General features: G+C 43.9%; 1 protein-coding gene across 7 annotated transcripts in view; it reads right to left on the bottom strand.

Annotated features, from left to right (window-relative positions):
• Positions 1 to 13,351, bottom strand: part of SYNJ1 (synaptojanin 1) — a 36,226-nt gene extending 22,875 nt beyond the window's left edge. For 6 of the 7 annotated variants that reach the window (XM_053456687.1, XM_053456691.1, XM_053456690.1 and 3 more), the window contains exons 1-4: positions 13,246 to 13,351; positions 10,378 to 10,522; positions 1,024 to 1,110; positions 146 to 413 (exon numbers count right to left, since the gene is read on the bottom strand). In XM_053456687.1, coding sequence (XP_053312662.1) covers positions 146 to 413; positions 1,024 to 1,110; positions 10,378 to 10,501 — 479 coding nt within the window. In that variant the 5' untranslated portion in view covers positions 10,502 to 10,522; positions 13,246 to 13,351. Of the gene's footprint in view, positions 1 to 145; positions 414 to 1,023; positions 1,111 to 10,377; positions 10,523 to 13,206 lie in introns of all 7 variants that reach the window. The other variant, XM_053456688.1, reaches the window with a different exon arrangement.
• Between the last annotated feature and the right edge of the window lie 1,097 nt (positions 13,352 to 14,448).

The following is a 14,448-nucleotide window of genomic DNA, read 5'->3' as shown; positions in this document are numbered from 1 at the left end:
CACCGGGCTGAGGGGTCTAGTTTCTCAAGTACTCCTTCAGCAGCGTAGTGTTTCTACGAGGAAGAGCCCGTCGTGCTTTCAGGACAGACCCGGTATAATAACAAAAAAATGGGGGGGGGCAAAACCACACATCTCGCCAACTCACCAGAAGAAGCGGTTGTCTGTCCTTTGCTCCTGATTGCTGCGGTGAGCGTTGAGACTGAGGTCTAAACTGGTGCCAGCAGAAGACCACGCAAAATAAAAGCTGCCGGAGTTTAATACTTTGCGCACTTCCGACATGCGATCTTCGTCCGCGGGATCGGCTCGTAGAGAGATGAACTCCGTGGAGGTGACGCGGAAAACCTCCGAGTCCTGAATCTTCCCCACCGACATGCAGCCGGTCACCAGCACGAGATAATGCGACATGGCATCTCCTGGATATTTAAATACATAAAGGGATTTAACAAAGAACAGGAGCGACGTTTATTTCACAGCAGGAGAAATGTTACAAGAGGACATGATCTAAAACCAGATGGTCAGAGGCGTAGATGTGATATAAGGGGGATTTACTTTGCTGATAGGGTGGTAGACTGTGGAACGGACTCCCAGTAAAAGCGGTAGAGGTGGATATATCATGGGAATTTAAACATTCATGGGATCGGCATACGGCTTCCGACTAAACGGTCTGAAGGGGTCTTATCTGCCGTCACATTCTATGTGCACACTTTATGCCTCTGGGCTAGTAACTGAACATGCATAAACCTGGCTTTTAATTACAGCTGTATTCCAGTATAATTCTAGATTACAAATTACCAGAGCGTATAACACCCAGTTATTTAACGCAATGAGCTGTACGGCCGTATCCTCCCGTAGCATTCCTACTGTATATCCGGAGAGCGGATAACAAGGAGGAACTCATTAAATTACAATGACATCTTATACCCTAATTTTACGAGTAGGGAATGTAATCTCATTACAGACACAAAGCTGTAATTATAAAAAATAACCGTGTGTTTTGTAAATCAGCGGCCGCGTTCATCTTACCGAGATTTAGCCGGAGGACACCCAGGAGGCCGTATGCGTCCATGACCTTACTGTACATGTGCTTGATGGCTTCTTTTTCTGCAGAAGCTGTAAGACAAATATAAATAATCATCCGTGTATCTCCGAGCATACGATGTGAAGACCCCCCCCGCTACACAGCAACCGTAATCTCGTAGCCCACCAGCATCCTTAATTCATAAAAAGGATATTTTCACTCGTACAGAAGAGTTTGCCTTTCAGACTCCCATATGGACCAGCATCTCAAACAAACTAATATAATTTACCGCAATCCAGTACCACCGACAAACAGAAGGTGGACTTTCTTTAACGCAACACAGAAAGCTGCCGAATAAAGATGGCTTTGCACACATCCAAGGAAATTTTGTGTTATTTTTTATTTTTTGCAATTTTGTCAAAAAAATAATAGTAAGCAGCAGAAAATATTTTCTGGACGTAGAGCATCAGACCTTGTCTTCCTGCGCACTACATTCACTAATCTTTAAGTCCCAAACTGGGTTTACAAAGAAGGGCATTTTTACCCAAAAGAAGGGAACGATTTTATGGACACTGACACGCGTTCAAACATAATGACCAACCTCAGCCACACACACTCAAACATGCACATCACTCTCGGTTTCACACACACACACACACACTCATACACATCACTCTCTGTTTCACACACTCAAACATACACATCGCTCTCGGTTTCACACACACACTCAAACATGCACATCACTCTCGGTTTCACACACACACTCATACACATCACTCTCGGTTTCACACACACACTCATACACATCACTCTCGGTTTCACACACACACTCATACACATCACTCTCGGTTGCCGACACACACTCATACACATCACTCTCGGTTGCCGACACACACTCATACACATCACTCTCGGTTGCAGACACACACTCATACACATCACTCTCGGTTGCAGACACACACTCATACACATCACTCTCGGTTGCAGACACACACTCATACACATCACTCTCGGTTGCAGACACACACTCATACACATCACTCTCGGTTGCAGACACACACTCATACACATCACTCTCGGTTGCAGACACACACTCATACACATCACTCTCGGTTGCAGACACACACTCATACACATCACTCTCGGTTGCAGACACACACTCATACACATCACTCTCGGTTGCCGACACACACTCATACACATCACTCTCGGTTGCCGACACACACTCATACACATCACTGTCGGTTGCAGACACACACTCATACACATCACTCTCGGTTGCAGACACACACTCATACACATCACTCTCGGTTGCAGACACACACTCATACACATCACTCTCGGTTGCAGACACACACTCATACACATCACTCTCGGTTGCAGACACACACTCATACACATCACTCTCGGTTGCAGACACACACCTGCTTGCCTTTTATCAGCTTGTCTCTCCGACGTCTGGGTCAGGGAGAAGTCCCTTTTAAACCGGACACAAGCAGCAGCGTTAGCACCATGGCTTCAAGTTACGCTTCTCGGCCTTTTGGCCAAGATGAGTATCTACAACGAGGGGGAATGCTTGGTCCTCTGGTAAGGGTCGGGATCTGGGTCCGTGTCACATTTTTATCTGCACCCTTAATATTCTTATATTTATTCTTCTCCAGTCCCAGCCTTCTTAAGCTAAATATGCTGCGGGGTGACTTTTTTTTATCATAACAGGGTTGGGGGCCGATATGGCTTTTATGTTTTACGTATTGCACAGTTTTTGTTTGTGCGTGTGTGTGACCAGGAAATTGACGCTTTTTTTTTTTTTTTATTAAAAACTGCCACGGTGGAGCCCGAGGGTGGTATCAGGTACGATAGCTTTTATGAGCAGTCTCCTTCCTCAGATTACTCCTGCAGAGAAGAGCCCTCATGCAGGTCTTTGGGCTTGGGTTGCATATCCCTTTGGGGGTACCATAAAGATTGGGGGGTTCGGATTCCATTGTGGCTCTACAAAGATTTTCGCAGCAAAGCTTTACATTATTTATGAGGTTGATTCCACAACTTCTGGTCCTGTAATCTACACATATTGAGGGGCAAGAATAAGGATAAAAATCCTGGCACTCATTCATCAACGATCTCTGCATTTACCCCGACTCCGGACTCTGCAGGTGAAACGCCGCCACCGACGGGGTGATGAATTTGTAGGGAGTAACTGGCGTGACCAGCGATGCACTTTGTCAGCATACAGAAATTTCCTAATCTACTTTACCCATGAAATACCGTATTTGCTCGATTATAAGACGACCCCGATTATAAGACGACCCCCCAAAATCAAAATATTAATTTAGGAAAAAAACAAAAAGCCTGAATATAAGACGACTCTATAGGAAAAAAGTTTTACCAGTAAATATTAATTCATGTAAATTATTTTTTCATGTTTAATAAAAGCTATGATTGAGAAAAATATATTTTTTAAATTTCCTTTTATTTGCCAACCTGCCCCCCCCCCAGTTATGCCACTCTGCCCCCAGAAATGCTTTATACCCCCCTATTTGCCACTCTGCCCCATGATATGCCTTATACCCCTATATGCCACTCTGGCATATAGGGGGTTAAAAGGCATATCATGGGGCTGAGTGGCATATAGGGGGTTAAAATGCATTTCTGGAGGTATATAGGCATATCATGGGGCTGAGTGGCATATAGGGGGTTAAAATGCATTTCTGGAGGTCCAGAAATGCATTTTAACCCCCTATATGCCACTCAGCCCCATGATATGCCTTTTAACCCAGCATGTACTGGCTGCCTTGGCTTGATAGGAGTGTGATTGCTGTTAGCAGTTTGATATATATATATATATATATATATATATATATATCAAACTGCTAACAGCAATCACACTCCTATCAAGCCAAGGCAGCCAGTACATGCTGGAACCTGGGGATGATAGTAGTGGGATTACAGCCTCCCTATGCCATGCTACAACCCCCACCCCCCTTACACATCCATGCTATCACACACAAACACATTTAAATACTCATTCATTCCATTAATCACACATACTTCACACATTAAACACACATACTTACCCAAAAACCCTCCCCCACCCCCTTACCTGAACTGCAGATCTCTCACTCGAAGACTTCTGCAGGGGACCGGCTGTACCAGCAACTTCTCTGGCCCCGCCCCCAGAGGAGGGAGGGGGAGATAGAGCTCTGTGAGGACGCTGCAAGCTTCCTGTCCTCCTGCTTCTAACAGAAGAGACGCTGCTCGCGACCGGTAAGCAGCATGAACCCAGCAGACATTTTTTGGGGGGTCTGAGAAGACGACCCCGATTATAAGACGAGGGGTATTTTTCAGAGCATTTGCTCTGGAAAAAACCTCGTCTTATAATCGAGCAAATACGGTATATAAAAACGCAGAAACTGTTTGCTGATTTTAGGAGAATAAACGCCGGCGCTCTTACGCACGCTGAAGGCGACAGGCTTAGCTTGTATTAAAACAGTCTGAATGCAGAACTGAGAAAATCCAATCAAATGTTACAACTCACTGTTAAATATTTAAATGAAACGTATATATAACCATATAAACACACGCCGGCCCTGGCTCCACCAGCACACATAGCTTTGTCTGGTCTTCTTCATGGTATACGGCGGCATAAAGAAAACGTGGGAGATGGTGAAGAGAGCTGCCTGGGTGTTATTTCTCACAGATTATTATATTTAATTTATATAGCGCCAACAATTTACACATCACTTTGTATACATTGCCTATACGTTAGGAAAAGAGGTCCCTGCCCGTAATCTTCTGAACATTGACCCATCGCTCTACCGTGCATAGATTTAGGTTCCTCAACAGCTCACCGGTGCTTAAAAAGGTTCTTCAAATTCAACTTTTGCCAGGTTGCCTCTAAAAAGGGACCAAACCTGGGGCAAACCTGTTTTAACCCCTTAAGGACAATGGACGGTCCCTAAACCTGTACATGTACTGGCTTTGTCATTAAGGGGTTAAACGATGCAAGGGATTTTGTGACAAAGTATATCAGCCTAGTAGCATAGGGTAACTATGTGATATTATGAGGTCATACAGGTCTGTAGTTTAAATTATTAAAAGAGTGAGAATATAAAGCGGACAGCCCTGTACCCTCTCTCACAAGAAGGCTGAACGAGGTCACCGGGTAGACCCCAAACTTTGCTGCACCGATCACGGCTGCAATAAGGAACGAGACGTCCGTTCGAATATCTCATTAACTGTTAGCAAACACGGCACATCCAGGAAGAACTGGGAAGGGCCGTTTCCTCCTACAGACCGCGGATGTCGTGGTGGCCGGTTCTACGTGTGCTGCTAGTTGCACAACACATACAAAAGGAGCTTCCGCCTCGTGCCACCAGACATGTGACACGGTTCCCAACACGACTGCTTCACCGAAGTAAACGTTTGGAAACATAGAACCGGACAGCAGATAAGAATCAGTCGGCCCGTCTGGTCTGCCGGTTTTTCCTGATGTAGAGGCTCAGATATTAATCAGTCTTTGGTTCAGTCCCATGGTGAGGATAAGGATGCGCTGTAGAACTTCCAAGTCTCAGACGCTCTAGATTATCATCTCTTGTTGGAATCTTTGTTAATCCCTTTTATGTATTTAAATGTTTCTGTTACTTATTATCTCCTCTCTCCTCCAAGCAATACGTATTAAGCCCCCTTAGTCTTTCCTCATAATGTCTATCCTGCAAACCACTTGCCATTTTTGTTGCCCTCCTCTGAACCCCTGTCAACGTGTCAATATCCAAACGGAGATGGGGGTCTCCAGAAACGCACACAATTTTGTAGGTTTTTTGAAAGACGTACAGGTAAAGACAAAATTAGATTTTTCTAAACAATTCAAAAGGAAAATGCATCTCCAGACACGTCCATGAATTCAGAAAAAAACCCACATTTAGTTATTTTTGGAGAACCCAGTGCAAAGCTTGAATATAATTCTTCTCCATAATATTGGTAGTACTGGTAGAGGGGCGCCCATCTGTTATCCATTAAGCACCTAGGAGCCCCAATCTCTGTATAATACAGATTATGCCACGCAAAATCCAAAATTAATGATATACAAGAGTTTTCATCTGGAAAATATTTTACATAAAAGGTTTTAAAAATGGCCGATGTCACGTAGAGCACCCAGCGGGTTTCAGTTTCCATTTCCTTCCCTTAATGAATTTCATAAATACAAGTATCGCCATAACAAAGATTACGTGTAGTTAACGAATATACCGTGTAGTGTAAAGTACAAGGTTGTTGATAGGTTATCAAATCATAGTTCTAAACGCAGGTAAGCGGAGACGTAAGGTTATAGGTACACGCATGCATGATGCATACCGGATTGTGTTGCATGGCCTTTAAGACAACACACATTATAAAGATACACCGGCCTAACAAACGTGAAAGAAAGCAAAAGGATGCCGGCATCAAATGTTAGCTGAAAAAAAAGAATTCTGCAACTTTTATTATTTTTTAAAGGGAACCGCTACTTTTTCACGAACGCTGTAAATTATGAAGGCCCTATATAAATCAATAAATAACCTTACACATGGAAGGGTGTTTATAAGGTTCTCATCCAACGTTCTGTGGTGCGCCACCACTATACCATGAGATGCAGCCAAGAGAAGTCCCCTTTGCCCACCACCCCCAGGTCCCCCTAAAACCAGCCCTGATCACACCTGCCTTCCTCTCCTATCTCTGCCGGTAGGGCCACAACAAGCTACCCACAACGAACTCGTCACCCGCTAGTCGAAAGGAGATCGCCGGTGGCAGCAGACTATAGGAGAAGTCAACTACGTAGACGCAGAGCCCCAAGGATCTAATGCCTGATTAACTTGAATACACAACCTGATACAAGAACGAGATAGCAGAGATGGACTTCACATCAGATCCAGTCTGAGGAAGAGATGGACACCACCATCATGTACAAGCCAAGAGTCTACAACCAAAGAAGTTGCCCAAGACAAAAAAAAAAACCCACACCAAGCAGCTGAAGTGTCTGATTACTAAACAGTGAGCAAGAGACACGGTTTAAATAGAAAGCAAGCAGTCGCTGTGTGTATGTTCCCACGCGCTTCACTCCTATGATTATGCAACAAAACTTGGCCCCGCGCGCAGACCTTGGCCTCCAACACTGCGGGATGTTGAGACCGTTAAGACAGCAAACCAATAGGACACAGATGTGTTAGCAGAACTGTACCAGTCAAAACAGGACACTTGGCAACTATGCACTGGTGCCCCATAATGTGCTATAGGAATCTTGAAGATACCTTACAAAACTTTTCTTTGACCCAAGTTTTCACACAGCTCGCCTTCCAAGTATTTGACAAACTAGATGGAACGGCGGTACGTAAACACCTGGAAAGCCGAATCTCCGGCCCAGCGGGTAACGGCAAAAAGAATGAGCAAAATCACTATAATTAGAGCTCGCTTAGCATGAAGGATGCTTATAGGCTTAAGACTTTCAGCCATTCTTCCTTATGAACACATTTAAAGCCTTGGGTCATAATCTGGATTTCTAACTGTCCTAAAAACGGTAACATTCTAGTACTTAAGTAGGCATGTAATAGAAAGAGAAAATAATAAGTAGCCCAACGATGGCGGCATTAGTAAAGAATAAATGACCATAAATGCATAATTTATTGTTGGAAGGAACCATAAAACACGCAATCTAGTTTATCGGGTGCGTTCTCTGTAATAGTTCCGCATAGTAGGGGTAGATTATTAGAAGATTATGGCCTGTGTAGGGGTAGAATATTATGAGATTATGGGCTGCGTAGGGGTAGAAGATTATGAGATTATGGGCTGTGTAGGGGTAGAATATTATGAGATTATGGGCTGTGTAGGGGTAGAAGATTATGGGCTGTGTAGGGGTAGAAGATTAGAAGATTATGGCCTGTGTAGGGGTAGACTATTATGAGATTATGGGCTGTATAGGGGTAGAATATTATGGGCTGTGTAGGGGTAGAATATTGGAAGATTATGGGCTGTGTAGGGGTAGAAGATTATGAGATTATGGGCTGTGTAGGGGTAGAATATTGGAAGATTATGGGCTGTGTAGGGGTAGAAGATTATGAGATTTTGGGCTGTGTAGGGGTAGACTATTATGAGATTATGGGCTGTGTAGGGCTAGAATATTGGAAGATTATGGGCTGTGTAGGGGTAGAATATTATGGGCTGTGTAGGGGTAGAATATTGGAAGATTATGGGCTGTGTAGGGGTAGAATATTGTGAGATTATGGGCTGTGTAGGGGTAGGAGATTATGGGCTGTGTAGGGGTAGAATAGTGTGAGATTATGGGCTGTGTTGGCACGGATATCTGTGAAGAGAACAGCGTTTTCGAGCCAAAGAGCAGAAACTTGACGCGGCGTTCGGGTTAATGCCAAGAACACAGACTGCGTAGGAAAGCAGAATATGGTGAGAAAATAACGAAGGAACGGCCCCGGTCGAGACATAAAAGAATGTCATGTAATACATTATTAAAGGGAATTTAACACTTAAACACTCTAGGGTATATTCATTAAACTGGGGTTTGCAGGCAGTTTCAACTGACCTATTTAATTATGCATTATGAGGGCCAACAGGGTCATGAGCGGAAGCGCTTGCTCAGGAGTAAGCAGAGTTCAACGGGGAATTATATGAAATCTCTGATTTAGTTATAGATTATTGGCGGAGAAGCTACACAGGGGCGTCCATAACAAAAAAGCTAATAAAACTACAACTCTCCTGCAAACATCTTCTTAGCGATTAAACTGCTCTGCACCGCACCAGGAGACGAGATACCAAAACAAAATGGAAAAATAATCACGAAAATACGTTAGTTTCAGTGAAGTTTTGTTGAGGGAACGCTTAATTGTCATGTGACATAAAAGAAGGCAGGTACTTGCTATAGAAAATGAGCCTTCAAAGTTCCTGGGTTGTTCTCATGTGACATGAAACGTTGAGATGAAATAAAGGGACAGGTTTCCAAGGTTTACTAACTTAATATGCTAGAGAACGCAATTAACATTTGTACAAGTAGAACGAAGAAAGAAGAAGAGCAAGAGGCAAAAAAGCGGAGCTTTGGAAAAGAAGAGGGGGACACGGGAGGTAGGGGGACACGGGAGGTAGGGAGACACTGACAGAGAGCGAGTTACTTTTGTTTACGTAAGTCGGGATCTTCGTGTGTAGGAGATATCTATGCAAGTCGGGGTCCGTCTGTATCTGGAAATTGCACACGATCGCTTGCGGAATATTTGGGCAAGCAACGGGTTGCTGAAAATCCATTAATTCAAAGGAAAGCAAGAATGATACAAACGTTATCAGTGTCTGATGGCAGACACAATCAGTCTCACAACAGCGAGCAGGGATTACAAAGGGCACGATAATACAGTAGCCAGGAGAAGGAGGGGGTTCTGACACTTTACAGACTGCCGGTCAGATCTCAGAGTATCGTGCGGCCCCTTCTTTTTTGTACATATCACCAGCCCCAGTCTTTCAGGCTAGCTGTGGGGTGAATGTTACATTTTTATCACACCGGCCTAAATGGCTGGACCTTCTAATCAAGCACTTTCTATATTATTTGCTTCACGATTGCCCCCCTCCCTTTTTTTTTTTTTTTTTTTTTTTTAATGCACAGCGCACGCGTTTGCTTTTTTTTCATGTGTTTTTATAAATTAGTATCACGACACAGCTCAGCAGAATGGTGGAACGGCGTCCCCTAAAGGGAAGGTCCAAGGAGATTCAGCCCACCTGCTGACCTTTTGGCCAGGGAGGGAAGGAAGGAATTGCGTATCCCAAATAAAAAAAAGCCCCCAAAGAAAAGGAAGAAGGTGATCAGGTGTCCACCATGGCCCTCAGGAATTTTTTTTTTTTTTACATCAGACCACCTGATCCTCTGGGCTTCAGTAAAAAAAAAACAAAAAAAAAACAAAAAAAAAAAAACCAAGATCATTACGAGGATGTCTGTGAACAGACAGATAAATACACCCGTAACATGTTTATATTGTTCCTTCTTACTGGATTTAAAAAAAAACAAAAAAAAAAAACTTACATTTAGTGATATTCAAGTATATTTCTTTATAGCTATTTATAGCAACCATAATGGTGAAATAAGTGAAAATGTGTTTAACCCGTTAAGGCTGGTTTGGCTGCTGGACATATTAGAGGGGGGGGGGTTTAATTTTATAAATAGAAAAAGGAAAGCAGTGAATGGATTCGTTAACTCAGCCATTAATTCTACACATTTTTTTTTTTAATCACAGTATAATTCATATTACATTCTGTTTTTGCTGAATTTTGAGATAGAAAGTCTGTAAAGAGGCAAAAAAAAGGAAAGTATTCTTGGTTATGCAGAAGAGGGGCTGACTTACAGAGAACGGCCACGGCCCCGGACTCAAACATCAGGCACTCCTCCTTGTTTCTGGCTTCCACAATCAGGCTGAACGGAGGAGGATCCAGTTTGTGGAAGATACGATAACCTTTACTAAAAGCCATGATGTTCTTCTCAGATAAGCCCTATTAAGAAACAAGAAAAAAAAATCACCAATTAATCTCTGCTGGCAAGATACAAGCTCCTGGAACGCATGAATTTACCAACACACAGGCATGACATATTTATTATCCACTGTACAGCGCTACAGAATATGATGGTGCCATATAAACCAATAAATACACACATTCATACATACACACTCTCTACCGCTCAAAAGTTTGGCCACTTAAAAATGTCCATGATTTTGAAAGAAAAGCACATTTTGGTTATTAAAATAACATGAAATGCATCAGAAATCCAGCGCAGACAGGGTTAATGTTGTAAATGACTATTTTAGCTGGTAACGTTTGATTTTTAATGGAATCTCTTTATTAGGTGTACAGAGGCTCTTTAACACCCCCCATCGCTCCTGTGTTCCAATGGCCCTTTATCACTCCCATCACTCCTGTGTTCCAATGGCCCTTTATCACTCCCATCACTCCTGTGTTCCAATGGCCCTTTATCACTCCCATCACTCCTGTGTTCCAACAGCCCTTTATCACTCCCATCACTCCTCTGTTCCAATGGCCCTTTATCACCCCCATCACTCCTCTGTTCCAATGGCCCATTATCACCCCCATCGCTCCTGTGTTCCAATGGCCCTTTATCACCCCCATCACTCCTCTGTTCCAATGGCCCTTTGTCACTCCCATGTTCCAATGGCCCTTTGTCACTCCCATCACTCCTGTGTTCCAATGGCCCTTTATCACTCCCATCACTCCTCTGTTCCAATGGCCCTTTATCACCCCCATCACTCCTCTGTTCCAATGGCCCTTTATCACTCCCATCCCTCCTGTGTTCCAATGGCCCTTCATCACTCCCATCACTCCTGTGTTCCAATGGCCCTTTATCACTCCCATCACTCCTGTGTTCCAATGGAACGGTGTGTTCACTGATCCAAGTTTAAGTTTTAAAAGGCTAATTGATAGAAAAACCCTTTTGCAATTATGTTACAGCCAGACATGTCCTTGTTTTCCAAGCTCAGTTCCCCCAAACCTTTCAACAGTAGGGCATGTGTGACTGCAGAACACGATGGTACTATATAAATTAATAAACACACACACATATACATACATACATACATACACATATATATATATATATATATATATATATATATATATATATATATATATATATATATATATGTAACCTGGTACAGATGAATGCAAAACAAGATATTCCAATCATATATATATATTAATGGAAAAAAAATTAAAAACCTACAAGGAATTTTACAGACACCAAAAAAAGTAGCACCCAAAACAGTTTCTGATCCATGTGTTATGGCAATGGGTGACACGGTGAGGGGTAATCAGTAACTACGCTGCCGTGACCCATGAAAATAACCTTTTATCTTCCTTGTTATAGTTCCTCATAATTTCAGTCTTATTAAACACAGCGCGTTATCTATAATATCTCTATATTATCATCAATAAAGAAATTAAGCTTTTTATCACAAGCAGCGAGATACAGAGCAAGAACGATGCAAGGGATGCAGTCACCATGGCAACCAATGAAATGTTACTACTGAATGCTCCACTTTCACCACTTTGCATGAAAATTGGTATATATATATATTTCTCTCAATAACTCAACAAACTCAGCGATTAAACAAAAACCATTTAAATGGATAAAAAAATATAAACGCAGTTTCTTGGTCCCTGGTATAGAGCTAAAGAACAGACCAATAGAGCCCGGAGATAAACAAAACGGGAATCGCCACGGCTACGGACCTCATTGGTCTCAAATTGGTCCAATAGGCTCATCAATATAGAGAATGTAGGAACTATCGATGTGCCCCCCTAAAATCTGACGGCCAACGGTTCTTAAATAAGCCCAAAAGGGCCATCAAATCACAGAGACTTGAGGACTAGCCCTTTGTACACGCCAGTCAGAAATACAACACATTTATATAGCACCAGCAGATTCCGCAGCGTTGTTACAATAGGGGGCAATGAAAAAAAATGACAACATTAACACACATCTTAAAACATTCCGGTGCAGAAGGAGGAGAGGGCCCTGCTCCTGTGAGCTTACAATCTATGGGTAGGAGATGCCATAAAACAAGGACCCCATCCCATGGATTTGTAGGGAGAGCGCGGTGACGGCTCTGGGGTCTACGGCATAAAAGACAGAACGCAAAGGAAGAGACCCTGATAACCTTTACCAAGACGGTCGGTTACCATTCACTCAATGAACATGTATGTGAGACTGTGAGGAGCGGACAATGGCTTCTGAAATAAGGGATAGCGACTCTCACAAGCCTCCTACCACCTGATACCACCCACACCCTTTTATTGGGGCAGTTTCCATGGAAACCTCCATAGCTTTGCCCTCAATGGGTACACTGCCAATGACCAAAATGCATAATATCATTAACACCCCTCTATAAGCATCATTACAGGAGTGTGCTCTATTATAAACACTGCACGGTGCTGTACAGTCCTAGAGGGTTCTGGACCCCCGTACCCGAGCAGAATGGCTAGGAACGTTATCATATCAGCGGCCCAAAGCCACAGAGCCGGGCAGCTTGCGGCTCCTAGTAAGGATAAAGGTTCAGTAAATACCTCCATGGCCTGTCACCCTTCCTGGGCTAATACAATCTGACAGCTCCCCTCCCCCATGCAGTTTCTCTCATTCAGAAGGGCCGGCCGGTTGCCCTCACCTAGGGATAACCCCGGTACCGTTAGCAAGGTATACACACCCTGGGTGTCCGAGATGGAAATCCGGAGCGGCGCGGTCCGCCGGTAACAGCCGACTGACGGTTCCTGCTCCGGCGTGAACGCGCTTACAGACAGGGAGCCTCCTACCGCCCCGTAGCCACGCCCTCCTCCTGGTGCCTTCCACGGTCAGGCATAGGGCGGAGCGAAACGTGACGTCATAAACTCGGAAGCCATGTTTGATACTGGTGAGCAGGTGTCAAAGTTCATTTTTGGCAAACCGCTGACACTTCCTGTAGGTGCAGAGACCGGGTATCGGGAACCAAACGAACACATAAAAATAAACTAAAAACTCGATGGCAGATCAAACCCATCCGGCTATCAAGTCTGCTGCAAAGACTCCGACCTTAATCAGTCGTCGTTCTCTATGCCTATCCCAAATCCCCTCACTACATTAGCCTCTACCATTTCTACCGGGAGGCTGTTCCTCTTATCTCCCACACGCACAGTAAAGTAAAAACAGTATGGAGATATGTGTTAATTATGGTTCTCTTACAATTCTCTTCTCAGTATTAATGTATATGCAGGGCCAGCCTTAAAGGCACGCTCCAGCCACTTCAAAGCTCATGGTAGATGTGAGGTCCCTTTAAATGTTGGTGGCTGCTGTTTACGAATGCATGGATTCTCCAGGATCCCCCCATGGGCATTCGCCCCATCACCCCCAACTATTCTGCGTGCAGATGTACGTTCCCCAGCGCGCGATACGCTTTCCGCGAGCTCCAGCACTGGCTCAGCGAACACTGCGGATGGCGGTCTATTCACACCCCACGTGCGGCAAGAGCTCCCATTGACTTCAAGCCGCCAATCAGTTCTCGGAGCCCAAATATAGTGAACACCCGACTCCTTATACCGCCTATGGGAATCAACAGAGCGACTCAGTCTTAAATCGCCCATCCAGACACTGACTAACGAAAGGCTATGAAGGAACAGACTTCGTGAGCACTGCCATAAAGAACCAGCTCAGTGTGGTGATTGTGCAGGGAAAGTCATGACCGACAACAATGGCCGCCTCCGGGTCTGCAGGTAAAGGGAGTTAATTTTCGCATAGGACTTCCCCTTTAATTATGTGTCTTTCTTTTCAGATGTTTTTTAGCCGTGTCTGCATCATAAAGTCATTCTTGCATTACAGCTCAAAGAAGAAGTCACAAATTGGAAGGGATGTTTCTATTTACTGTTGTGCCGTTGTG

Source organism: Spea bombifrons, chromosome 2 (genome assembly GCF_027358695.1).
Source record: "Spea bombifrons isolate aSpeBom1 chromosome 2, aSpeBom1.2.pri, whole genome shotgun sequence".
Taxonomy (NCBI): Eukaryota; Metazoa; Chordata; class Amphibia; order Anura; family Pelobatidae; genus Spea; species Spea bombifrons.
Note: the sequence above shows the minus strand (reverse complement) of the source record. Positions and strands in the feature narration are given on the sequence as shown.